General features: G+C 48.4%; 1 protein-coding gene across 3 annotated transcripts; it reads left to right on the forward strand.

Annotated features, from left to right (window-relative positions):
- The first annotated feature begins 1,891 nt into the window (after window positions 1–1,891).
- On the forward strand, window positions 1,892–12,402 carry LOC110559737 (vitamin K-dependent protein Z-like). Of its 3 annotated transcripts, none has more exons than XM_021655338.2 (8): window positions 1,892–2,051; window positions 2,544–2,707; window positions 3,841–3,865; window positions 4,456–4,569; window positions 6,019–6,150; window positions 6,504–6,589; window positions 9,947–10,064; window positions 10,828–12,402. In XM_021655338.2, exons 1-8 carry the CDS (start codon window positions 1,970–1,972, stop codon window positions 11,319–11,321), a joined length of 1,215 nt encoding a protein of 404 aa, XP_021511013.1. In that variant the 5' UTR covers window positions 1,892–1,969; the 3' UTR covers window positions 11,322–12,402. The 3 variants fall into 3 exon arrangements, with proteins under 3 accessions (XP_021511013.1, XP_021511012.1, XP_060237380.1); XM_021655337.2 differs by having other exon boundaries at window positions 10,969–12,402; XM_060381397.1 differs by lacking the exon at window positions 10,828–12,402 and adding an exon at window positions 10,438–10,674.

Here is a 12,402-nt window from a genome sequence, read left to right on the forward strand (position 1 = left end):
CGGAGTCTGACATCTCTGTGTCAGACTGTGTCAGATGTCACAGGGCCTGTGACAGCCATTGTTGGTGTCAACGACCACATCTGGGGTTAAGTAAAACCTAAGTGAGGACTTTTTTTTTTTTTTTTAATTATTTGAAGTGGAAAGACGCACTTTTAATCTGGATCTTTTGAAGGAAGGAAGGTCTGCTTCTAACTTTGGCCACACCTTCTGCTGGTCTATATACAGGGCATAGAAGAAGGAAGCTGTCTTTGTTGCTTGCCCTAACTCGGCTGGCAAGCCAGTTCCTTCGCTGACATCAGAGCCTGCCTCTTCCTGATTCCGGTGTATACTGACAGCAGCTGAGACACCCAGCCCTGTGGACGGAACAACTGTCGGATTCTTGGACTTTCCGCTGACAGACAGTCATTGTTGGACTAGACAGACTGCAGCCTATAAGTGCTTTTACAATAAAGTAAAACAAACATCTAAAGAAGCAAAGAAAAAGTACAAGCAACATATAGATGAAGACACACACGCATGCTTGTACACACAGAAACCTCATAAAACCACAGAATCTGAAACCATAACATATACACAAAAGATCTGTAAGGTAAAAAAAAAAAAAATAAATAAAAAAAAAAAAAAAAAGCTCAGACGAAGCATTATCAGACAAAAAAAAAAAAAAAAAAAAAAAAAAAATCCTCCAAAAATACCACTGAGTTCAATTTTGCGTTGGCCCTCTACTGGGCATGAAACATGAGTAAGTGTTATTTGTATCCAAAGTGAGACTCCGTTGGGGAAAAGTGATTTTTCCTTTGAGAGCGACTGCCGATTGGAGATGGCTTCTGGGTTATGGGTGGGGCTGTGGCTGCTTCCTCTCTCAGCACTGGCCTCAGCTTAGACCTGTGCAGGCTGGGTGCTTGCTGCCTCTTTCTCTGAGTTTTTGTGTATGTCAGTCAGGAATGTCTAGAAGGCGATTTCTCTGTGGTCTTGTGCTCCCTCAGGCTCTTAGAGATTTTCCGCCTCTTCTTCCTCAGACTTCCCTGAGTGCTGAGGGGAGGATCTGGACCCTATTTTCAAGCAGCTATTCTTGGATTTAAGATTAGTTTTAACAGTTTGTCAGTGTCCACGTGGAAATGTATCCCCACGGATAGATTTCTCTGGCCTTTTCCTAGGAGGCAGCACACGAGGACCCCCAGGCTGCCTGAGATTCACCAACTAGAAAATCCTAGAAAATGAATTTCCAGCTTGTAGTTTATCTTGGGTCACTCACCAAAGAAGATACACTTGAATGTATTTCTCTTCCAACTTTTAAAAAGCAAATCCACAATGTACATATTAGAGATGGCTGCTGCCTACTCTGTCTCCTTCACTTTCTACTTTAATAAATTGTGTTTATAGGTGTCATTAGATTTTTGTTTCTGCATCATTCAGTCAACAAAAGGTGCAGACACCAGACTCTCCAACATAACAACCCATTTGTCACAATACTTTTCATCACCCTGACTCCAGTGCCCTTGTGCATCTGGCTCCAGACACATCCCTGGGCTCTCTCACACACATCTCCAATCATGCTGTGTGCTCTCGCCTGCCCTGCTCACCTGCCTGCCCTGTCATTTGACACTGTCCCGTTCCCTTCCCTGCCAATTCTATGTGCCCCTCCTTTGTCGGACTACACATTCGCCATGTTGGTCTCCTTCCTGCCCACGGTTGTGTCCAGAACCAGGATGTATGGCCCCTCGGAGGGAAAGAAGCCCACCTGTGCAGAGGCCCCTCCACTCTCCTCTGGTATCTTCCTCCCTCCCTGGCTAACCATAAGTGCAGGAAGGGAGCATGGGAGCTCGTCTCCTCACAAACGTCAATAGCTGGGTCCACGAGTCACCTGGTCTACGTGTTCTAAAGCGCATGTTGACCACAATGCTTCCCGGGGCCTGGACTTTGGCTGTTTGCAGACTTTGCCCTGCCTGGGTCAGCCGCTCTCTGGGTCAGCATGGGCGGCTGCATCTCTCTGCTCCGGGGCTTCGTTCTCATCTTCATCCTTACCCTTGTCCTGCACCAGGTAGAGCTTTCAGGTAGGCATTTGCTATTTCATTCCTTAAAAAACAAAACAAAACAAAAACAAAAACAAAAACGCTTTCTTGAGGCAGGTTCTCATTCTATAGCCTGAGCTGGCCTGAAACTCACTATGTAGTTCAGGCTATCTTTGTCTCTTGGCAATCCTCCTGCCTCAGTCTCCCAAGTGCTAGGACTAGAGGAGTGAACCACCAGACCTAGCCATCTCACCTTTGGTACAAACTCCAGTGGTCAGATGAGGGATACTGTCCCTGGGACCCTGAAGGCCAGGCCACATTCTCACTCTACTTCCTGCAAATCAGTATGGATCTCATTGCCGTGCGGTAGCAGCTACTGAAAGGGATAGGGACCTACTGCTCCAAGGACAGCCTAATGCTGTGCTTGACAAAACTAGGCCAGCACAGACTAGGCCCTGCTGAACAGGGGAACAGAGCGCTGGCTGAGGCCCTGTGTGGGGAGGGCTCGCGCTCACACTGCCCTGCCCCCTGCAGTGTTTCTTCCAGCCTCGAAGGCAAACAAAGTTCTGGTGAGATGGAGGCGCAGCAATTCTTACTTTCTGGAAGAACTTTTTGAGGGAAACTTGGAAAAGGAATGCTACGAGGAAATCTGCAAGTACGAAGAGGCAAGAGAAGTGTTTGAAGATGATGTCCGCATGGTACGTAAGGCCCGAGGTGCCCACGTGTTTTCTGACTGTTCAGGCACAGCTGTCTCAGAGAACAGGGTAGATTAGCTCATTTTTCTTATGGTGGGGTTGGTGTGAGCCTGACTTCACAGATAGGAAGCCAGACTTAGAGATGATAGCAAACCCGCCTCGGCAGCAGGTGAGGACCCCACTCTAGACTCCCTTCTGGTCGGGCTACCTAGCTGGGGAGACCTGCCCATCACACCTCAAGCAAATTAAGCAAATTAAGAAGTCGACGTTTTTAATTACTCATAAGGTTACCACAAGGCAGAAAGAGAAGAGGGACCCAAAACTCCTGGAATAGTAACCGTTTTCACGCAAATACTTCAGAATGCAGTTGTAAACAATTTAACAATTCTCCAAGCTGGGCTGTGGTACAGTGGTGGGGTGCCTGTCTAGCATGTAGTCCTGGTTCAATCCCCAGCATTGCAACGGTTTTATATATAAGTGTAACAATATTTAAAATTGGTTGTGAATAAAACATTGACCTCTCGTCTATAGAGTGTTCAAAATTTTTTTAATTGTAGTTTCATAAAGACCCAGAGGGTGTAGAAGATCTTTCAGAAACTGTCCATCTGTCATTTGGGGAAAGCAATGAACATTTTTAAAGCAGCACACCCTAAATTTCAATTTGCTGATTTCCTGGGTGAGGGGAAGAGCAATGGTAACACCACCCACACATCAATCGGAAGTTCAAGCGTGATCTGGGGACATGCCACAAGTCTGAAGAGCTCGTATAGATAGCCCACTCCAGCCTCTCCATGAACCTTCACGGCTTATAACAGCTTTCTTTTTAAAAAGAGGTTGAGAGTTCAAACAACCACCAGGCATTTCTGTAGAGTGAGGTAGAAAGCGGTCAAGGAGGAAGTGCTGTGTAGCTTTGAGTCCTCACGCATACCATCCCCCTCCCCATAAGAGGTGGTAGTAACCTGGCATAGAATGTTCCACTCCTGTTCAATGTAAATAGGCTGTTAGTCACACACATACACACACACCACACTCCTCTGGATGAGTGGGTAAAATCCATGTTTTCTCACCCTTGAGTCCATCTGTGATACTGAATACAGAAAGACCCTGTGGTAACGTTCTTACTTTTGCCTTGGCAGGCTGAGTTCTGGAGACAGTACAGGGGTAAGCTCTTTCCCAGCTCTCTGGCCTGAGTTCCTCTTCTATTCTGATATGGGTCTCCATTGGGGTTCCCTGGATTTACATTCTAAGCCTCAGGCACCTGGGACCTGGTGTCTGCCCAGGAAAGGGCATTGGTCCCAAGGCTCCCACCAGCAGGAAAACAATGAGACCTCTGCTTTCATTGTGCTGATGTCTGGGGGTTCCCAGTCATCTGGGGCTCAGGCAACAGACAGGAGCCCTCAGCCTACCTCATAGCTCGATCTGCTTTCAGAAAGGAGCATGATGTCGGCCAGAAATTAGATCAGATTGTAGAGAACTGTGGCATTTGTCTTGGGGTCTGCTCTGTAGGCCATAGCCTCAGGAGGAGCCTGGGGTGTCAGCAGCAGGAGATGAAAAGGAGAATGAAGAACACGGGGTAGGTGAAAGCAAGGACACCTTGAAATGAGGAGAAGATCATGGGAGCAATGGTGAGAGATGGGTGGAGGTCACATGGCACCCAGTGGGACACCTGGACCGTGAGCTCCTCTGCATTAGTAGAGCAAGCTCAGGAAGGAGTCCACAGTGCAGGCTCAGAGGCCCCTCTGCTCCCACAGGTGGCTTTCCATGTATCTCACAGCCCTGCCTCAACAACGGGACATGCAAGGACAACATCCGAGGTTACAGCTGCACCTGCGCCCCTGGCTACGAGGGCAAGAACTGTGCGATGGGTGAGGCGCTAGCCATTCCCAGTCCATGACGGGCGTGCGGGAAGGCAGGAGAGCTACCCTGGGAACTTAACACACTCGCTCAGGGGGCCTCTTAGTTCCCCTTTTCTGTCCCGCCCTGGAAATCGTGCCACAGGTGCTGGCTAAATTCTGTGACCTACCATCCGGCCCCAGCGCTCTTGAAAATTTCATAGCATGGGGTCTCATTTCCTTCTTTTTCCCAACTGTCCCCCCTAGTCCATAATTGGCACGTGAAGTGGAAGAGCTGCACACAGGTGTGGCTGATTGGAATGCCAGCTGGGGACACTCCAGATGAAAATCAAAGCAAAGCTTCATAAGTAAATAGTCTTTTTTTTATTTTTATTTTTTTTTTTTAAGTTCCAGGAATCCAATCTAGGGTCCTATACGTGCAGGCAAACACTCTTCCACTGAGCCTGAGCCTTTGCACTTTCTAGTTTTGATCAGGGTCTCAGTAAATTCCCCAGGCTGGCCTTGGACATGCTGTGCATGCTGCTAGAGAGATGGCTCAGATGTTAAGGAGACTGGCAGCATCTCCAGGTTCTATTCCCAGCCCCACGTGGCAGCTCACAACCTTCTGTAACTCCAGTCCGAGGGTGACCCAACACCCCGTCTGGCCTCTGTGGGCACTACACCCATATGGTACACAGAAACACATAGGCAAAGCACCGCTATACATAAAAAGATAAATAACTTGCTACGTAGTCCAGGCAGGCCTTGAACTAATGATCCTCCTCGCACAGACTTCTGAGTAGCCATGATGGACAAGCTGTACCACCAGGCCTGACTAGGAATAGTCCTTAAATACCCATGCAAATGACCTCACTGGGCCAAGGGAATGAATTCCTGACAATAGTCGACTTACAGGAATAAATACACGTAATTCTTCCAGTGTCTGTGGTAGCTCAGAACCAGCTCTCTGGGAGAAAAGGTTCTTTAGGGCAGCTCTCTGCTGTCAACTCCAGATCCCCAGTCCATCACCTCCTGGTGGTGCTTGGTGGGTGTGTCCCTCCAAGGCAGTGCCAAGGGACGTCAGCCTCACCGCAGCTGCTCAGCCATCTCTGCTGGGCTCTGACCCCCTCTTGATCTCATTTCTGGTCTTTGAAGGAATGACCCAAAGATGGCAGCTGTTGCAGTGGGAAAGGGAACAGCTAGGGACGTAGATGACAGCAGTGGAAGACATCCAGGACTGTGTGCCTCCTGAGGCCGATTGTAGGTGCCACCTCACTGAGTCTTCATGAGCACTCCTGGGGCGCTTGAGTGTGGGGAGCTTTTTATGAAGACTGGCAAGCTGGAGAGAACGAGGACCCTAGATGAATCCCCACGTTTCTGGTTCTTTAGTACACATGGCAAGTCAGACCCACGCATGTGTAGATGACGGTGTTGACTGTTCCCCACTGGCATGGCTGCTCTGAGCTTTTCCTTCCTTGTCAGCTGAAAATGAATGTCACCTAGAGAGGACCGACGGGTGCCAGCACTTCTGCCACCCAGGCCAGTCATCCTACATGTGCAGCTGTGCGAAGGGCTACAAGCTGGGCAAGGACAACAAATCTTGCAGTCCCAGAGGTGAGTTCTCACAGAGGGAGGCGGTCAGCCTCCACTTTGCCTTCCTTCTGCCATCATGCTTAGGGGCTGGAGTCTGTGGTTACTTGGACGTAATTGCTGTGGAGGGTTCTGGCCTCCACATTAGAGCAACCTGAGGTGCTGGAAGTACTTTGTGTCAGGAAGTCCATTACTCTTTTATGCACCACTGCCCCATAAATAACTTTGAGAGCAGACAGTTCGGCTTCACCTTGCTCTCCATGGGCACCAATAACCAATGCCAGCATTCAGATCAGACTTTCGGCCAGCACCACCATAGACCCCACATCTGCTTCAAAGATACTGATTTTCTTCCTGTGTTGCCACCACAAATGAAGACAAATGTGCGTGTGGGGCCCTGACTTCCGAACACTTCACGGTGCCAGAAAGAGGCTGCCAGAGTCCGCCTACCTTCCCATGGCAGGTAACAGCTTTGGATAACAGCGTCTGTTTGCTTTTTCATTTGTTTGTTTTTTGTTTTGTTTTTACAAACCTCATTCTGTCATTTCCCTTTTCTTGCCAAAAAGAAGGATGGCTAAGTGAGTTGGAAACAAGCTCTTCTCTGGGCTCCGAGGGCTCTTGGGGACCACAAACTCAGCGCTCTGCAGCGCTTGGTCCACATTAGAAGAGCCACCAGACTATTCCATGTGTGTCTGACCAATGGCTGTTCCCTATTTGTGCCTTGTACCACAGCAAGCCCCATGGGACTGCTCCTGATCCACCCCCTGCCTGGACTCTAACCTATTATGTTTCTCTTTGTTCTCCTTTTCCATCGACTGCCTTAGAATTTAAGCATTCAAGGCTCGATCACCTTGACAGGTTATCATATGGAACTTGGCAGTGATACATAAAACTTCCCCCTGTTCCCCAGCTCCATGGCCCTCACTGTGGGTCACAGCTACCTGGCCAGTATTCCGTCCTTGCTTGCTCTGCTTGTAACTCTGCAACATAGGCCTTGGGGCTTTATGCCACCCATCTTGGCTTCATTTCCCTATTTTCCCCTTTGTTCACTTCTCTCTCTGGCAGACTTTGTCCTCTATGTCATTGTGTCCCACAGAACAGCCCTTGTTCAGTAGGGGTATAGCACTCACCATGCATGCACCTAAGAAATGTCCAGTAGTCACACCAAATAAAAACAGGTGAAAATAATTTCAGTATTTTAATTCAATCTAAATATATCCTAAATATATATAAAGTAAATCAGATTTTTATTTTCTTTATGCATATACATATGCACAGCATCAAATGGACTGCGTGTGTGTAGTAGTAATAATAAGAGGAAGAGTCATGAATTTGAGAGTGAGCTGGGGAAACACACACCCACTAAATCCATTTAGTGTTGCTGATATGCCGTGTGACCACTTTTGATGGGATAACACATTAGCTGGTCCCTGAGGAAAAGACCAGCTAAAGGACCCCGATTCTTCCTTTCTCAGTACTCATGGACTGGCCGCTCTCTATGTAAGAGTGGGGCTTGTGAAACTTCTCACCCAGAATAGCATCAACTGGTGGCGGCATAATGCATGTACTGTTTAGGCAACTATATTGTTGAGCTTTCATGGGTGTGGCTTCCCTACCTCAAACAGGCATCCTTGTCCTCTGGATTTTATGATATTTTTTTTCCATTACCTTTTCTGAAACTCCCCCTGAACCTCAAGTATTGAAGTTGCATTGAAGATGTATCAACAAGATTTGGGGATCCCACAGTCATTTATTCTCTGTACTATTTATTTTCCTTTTTTTCTTTATGAGTTTATTTATTCACTTTATATCCCAAATGCTGTCTCCTCCCTCCTCTGCTCTCAGCACCCCCCTTCTTTTCAGAAAAGGGCACCTCTCCTATCAACCCACCCCAGCACATCAAGTCACATCAGGACCGAGCACATCCTCTTCCACTGAGGCCAGGCCAGGCAGCCCTGCCTGGGGCAAATGAACCAAAAGCAGGCAACAGAGTCCATGTCAGAAACAACCCCTGCTCCATTTGCTAGGGGACCCACATGAAGACCAAGTCATCGGTTACATATGTGTAGGGGGCCTAGGTTCAGTCCATGCATGCTCTTTGGTTGGTGCTTCAGTCTTTGTAAATTCCCATGGGCCTAAGTTAGTTGACTCTTTGGGTCTTCTTGTGGAGTTGTCCCCTCAGGGTCCCTCTTTCCTCCCCAACCCCTACTTCCACAAGACCCCCCAAGTTCCACCCCATGTTTGGCTTTGAGTCTCAGCATGTTTCAATCCACTGCTGGGTGGAGCCTCTTAGAGGACAGGTATGCTGGGCTCCTGTCTGCAAGCATAGCAGAGCACTATTAATAGTGTCAGGGGTTGGCTTTTTACCATGGGTACATCTCAGGTCGGGCCATTGGTTGGACATTGTGTCATTGGTTGGACATTCCCTCAATCTCTGTTCTTTGTCCCCACATTTTGTAGGCAGGGTAAATTTTGGACAGAGGGCTTTGTGAGTGGGTTGTTGTTCCCCTCCCTCCACTAGGAGTCCTGCCTGGCTAGAACTGGCATGGTCCCCTGCTGCTAGGAGTCTCAGCTAGAGTCACCCCCACATCCTCCTAGGAGCCTACCCTCTCTCAGGTCTCCAGCTTGTCTCAGAACTTGCCCCCACCCCGCTCCAATTTCCTTCTCTCCCAGTTATGGGCATCTCTAACAGTCTCCATCCGCAGCAAAAAGATCTAGAACTACATTTATCGGACTGTGAATGGCCCTTGCTAGGCCTGTAAGTGTGGACACGGTGTGGGTGGGTAAGGTTCCAGGCTCCTTTCTGTCTTATTCCGAGACATTTCTACTGCCATCTTCCAGGTCTCTAACCTTTCCTTTTGTAGCACGTAATCTGGCATTAATCCCAAAACCCACATTGTAACCATAATCTACGGATTTTTTTTTCCTTTGTCTCTACTTAGTTCTTTGGGTTTCTGGAATAGTAACTGCTACTGTACCTAACAGTTCTGACTCAGCTTGGCTGACTTTTCTCCTCATTATGGAACATGGATCGTGGGTTTGTTTTTCTGACTGCGGATTATTAATGGGTTGAAGAGCTTGTAAACTATAACTCTACAGAAAGATTTGTGCTCTATACATTTACTTCAGTGATGCGCTGCAACACGGGTAAGATGCCTGGAAACAGCAGAATGCAATGGTATCTTGCCTCTAGGCTTTGCTGGGGACGGCCAGTGCAGTGTTTGGTGTCAGTTGCTTCTCCTACAGAGACAAGCCCTTGCTGTGTTCTACCAAAAGCTTGGCCACATTTGCAGCTGGCTGGAATATCACATTACATTCAGCCTTCAGGGGCCTAGAACTGTTCCCACTGACCCTTTGGAGAAAGCTTCCCCGGCCTTAGTTTCTCTTCATACACACACCTGCTCATTACGGCTCCTGTAGCTCCCAGAGTCCCCTCCTTTATACTCCACCCTGCAACTAGAGCCACTGTCTTTTGGGGCTCACCACTTCCTTGCCCCTCTGGGCGCTGCCTGAGTTATCCATCCTGCCCTGCATCCTGAAAACTCAGGAGTCCCAAAAGCTCTGCCCCTGAGAGATCACAGTCTCTAGGGACCAGCCCCTTCAATTCTTTTTGCCTTGTTCCATGGGGAGGGCAAATCTGACAGCCATTACTCTCCTTTGCCAGGAAGGGCCTCTAGACCTTGGCAGTGGTGTCCAAGTCCTGGTGGCTGTGGAAAAGGCAGTGGACAGTGACTAACGGCCCCTGGTGCCCAGGACAGCACTCAGCTTTACGCTGCCCAAAGTCACACTAGCTACTAACTGCCATTCTCTTTTTTGAAAGGTCAGGTTAACAGATTCTGAAGGAATGGACTTCTGTGCTGGTGTCTTAATACAGGAAGACTTCGTGTTGACAACGGCAAAGTGTTCGCTATTATACAACAACATTAGTGTGAAAGCAGGTAAGTGCTTCATGAATTTTATAAGATCTCATTATAAATAAAACAATCCAACGGAGGAGTAAAATGAAAGCCTTTCTACTGGAAATTTCGTTTCTAAGGCCAGACACAAAATAGCTACAATAGAGAGATAGCTGTAAAACCACAAGCACTGACAATACAAGAGGTATCTACTAGAATTTGGACACAGCAGGCCAGTGCTAAGTAGCATGCAGCACAGAATGAATCCCGGCAGTACAGCAGCCACCTGGACACAGAGGGCTGGCTGAGCCAGAGTTGCTGGGTTCAAATCCCTCCTCATGATCTCATCGCAAGACTCACCTGTAGCCTCATTTTTCACCCCTAAAATCTGGACAATCATTTCTCCCCATTGGAGACTTCCTCTGCAGCCATGGATGAGCTCAACAGCAAATGTGAGCCTTGGAGTGAGCATGTCCCACTCTTCATCCCTAACTACTGCGTGAACAGGCAAGCAGCTGAGACTCGGCCTGAAAGAGCTAAGTGCATGAAGAGTCCTGAGCAGCCATGTTCAGCCCAACTTTTAGGGGCCTCCTGTTTTCTAACCCCTCCCCATGCTGTATTGTATTCCAGAATAAACATCTGACTTTTTTGAGGACAGTGTCAAGGGGCCAAGGGAATGAGTTGGCCTGGCCCATGCTGGGATTTGCTTTCTGGTTACAACACTGTGGCCACCCCACCAGGGTTTCACTGGGAAATCAGGCCGTGGTGGCTGCACACTGTAAGGTGGCTGACTGCTCGATTTCAGATGCTGGCCAGAGGATCGCGGTCAAGAGCACTCACGTGCACATGCACTATGAGGAGGAGTCGGGGGAGAATGACGTCTCACTGCTGGAGCTAGCGAGACCTGTGCAGTGTCCCCGCTCAGGGCTCCCTGTCTGTGTTCCAGAGAGGGACTTCGCGGAGCATGTCCTCATCCCTGGAACAGAGGGTCTCCTCAGCGGCTGGATGCTCAATGGCACAGACCTGGATACCACACCCATGGTGCTTACTGTCACACGTGCAGACAGAGAGGAGTGTGGACAGACCCTGAATGTAACCGTGACGACGAGAACAGGCTGTGAGAAAGGCAGTGTGGAGACAGGGCCTTGGCTGGAGGGAAGTGCAGTGACCCGAAAACACAAGGGTACCTGGTTCCTCACAGGGATCCTAGGCTCACAGCCACCACCGGGGCCGTCACATTTGCTCCTCCTCACCACAGTCCCAAGATACTCCATGTGGCTTAAACAGATCATGAAGTAGCTGAAATCCAACAACACGGCTGCCAGGTGTTCAGGTCCTGCTGGTTTCTACTAGAAGGTGACCTCTTTCCTTGGGACTTTAAATCTTTATTCTTGAGAATTCCATACCCGAATACAGTATGACCACACCCTCAACCCATTTCCCTTCTCTAACTTGCTTTCTAGTCTTCTCAACGTGGCCCTCCCATAGGTCTCTTTTTATTTTTTGATAATCCACTAAGTGCAGCTAATGCTACCTCTGTGTGTGTGCTCCAGCCACTGGTGCACCCTCAAAAACACACAATTTGGCGTCCCCCAGCAGCTCTCAACTGCCAGTGGCTCCTCAGCAAAAAGTGGGGCACAGAGCACAGCCCACCTTTGTCAGAATCTTGTCCACCTTGACCTTGTACAGTGTTGAAGGCATCCCCACAGCTGTGGTGTCTGCACATGGAATAAGCCTGCCCTGTCCAGAAGGCACTTCTCAGATGAGCTCGATGGAGGAGAGAGTGCAGGGGCTGGGGAGAGCTGGGGCCTGTTGATTAAGATGTCCCACTGAGGACTGAACGTGCTCTCATTCTCAGTCCTCGGACCCATCAGGCATCTATGCATTAATGGTTGCCAATTATAAAGAGAAACTTCTCTGATCAAGGGCTGCAGACAATCCAGCTCTATAGGTATGAACATAAATATTTAGAAGCTGGTTTTTAACATGAGCATTTAGCAAAGTAATAGCAGGGCCTACCCTAGGCCTACAACTTCCCCACTCACAAGCTTTTGACCAAAATTATAGTTTCAAACACAAAATCTCTCCTGTGCAGCAGGCCTCAAATTCAACCAGGAAGCAGTTGTTTGCTCTAACAGTTATGCCACGATTGCACCAGTGTGCACACCTTATCTGGCATGTCAGTATTGTGGATACAGGGTCCAGTACTGCAGTAAGGCAAATGATGCCTTGGCTGCCCCTGTAGCTGGCACAGATCTTCTAGTACTATGAAAGCTATTCGGCAGGGAAGAGTTTTTCCTTCATAATTTTTATCTAAACAGAGACCTTCAGGAAAAAAAAAAAAATAAGGTATGTGAATAAAATCAATATCAGTTGTAAA

Source organism: Meriones unguiculatus, chromosome 4 (genome assembly GCF_030254825.1).
Source record: "Meriones unguiculatus strain TT.TT164.6M chromosome 4, Bangor_MerUng_6.1, whole genome shotgun sequence".
NCBI lineage: Eukaryota > Metazoa > Chordata > Mammalia > Rodentia > Muridae > Meriones > Meriones unguiculatus.

What these genes read in the sequence shown, in the direction of transcription:
- LOC110559737 (XM_021655338.2), top strand. Translation starts at nt 1,970, where the DNA reads ATGGGCGGCTGCATCTCTCTGCTCCGGGGCTTCGTTCTCATCTTCATC. An exon ending in GCACCAGGTAGAGCTTTCAG is followed by an intron (nt 2,052 to 2,543) that starts GTAGGCATTTGC and finishes TGCCCCCTGCAG; the next exon opens with TGTTTCTTCCAGCCTCGAAG. An exon ending in CAAATCTTGCAGTCCCAGAG is followed by an intron (nt 6,151 to 6,503) that starts GTGAGTTCTCAC and finishes CCACAAATGAAG; the next exon opens with ACAAATGTGCGTGTGGGGCC.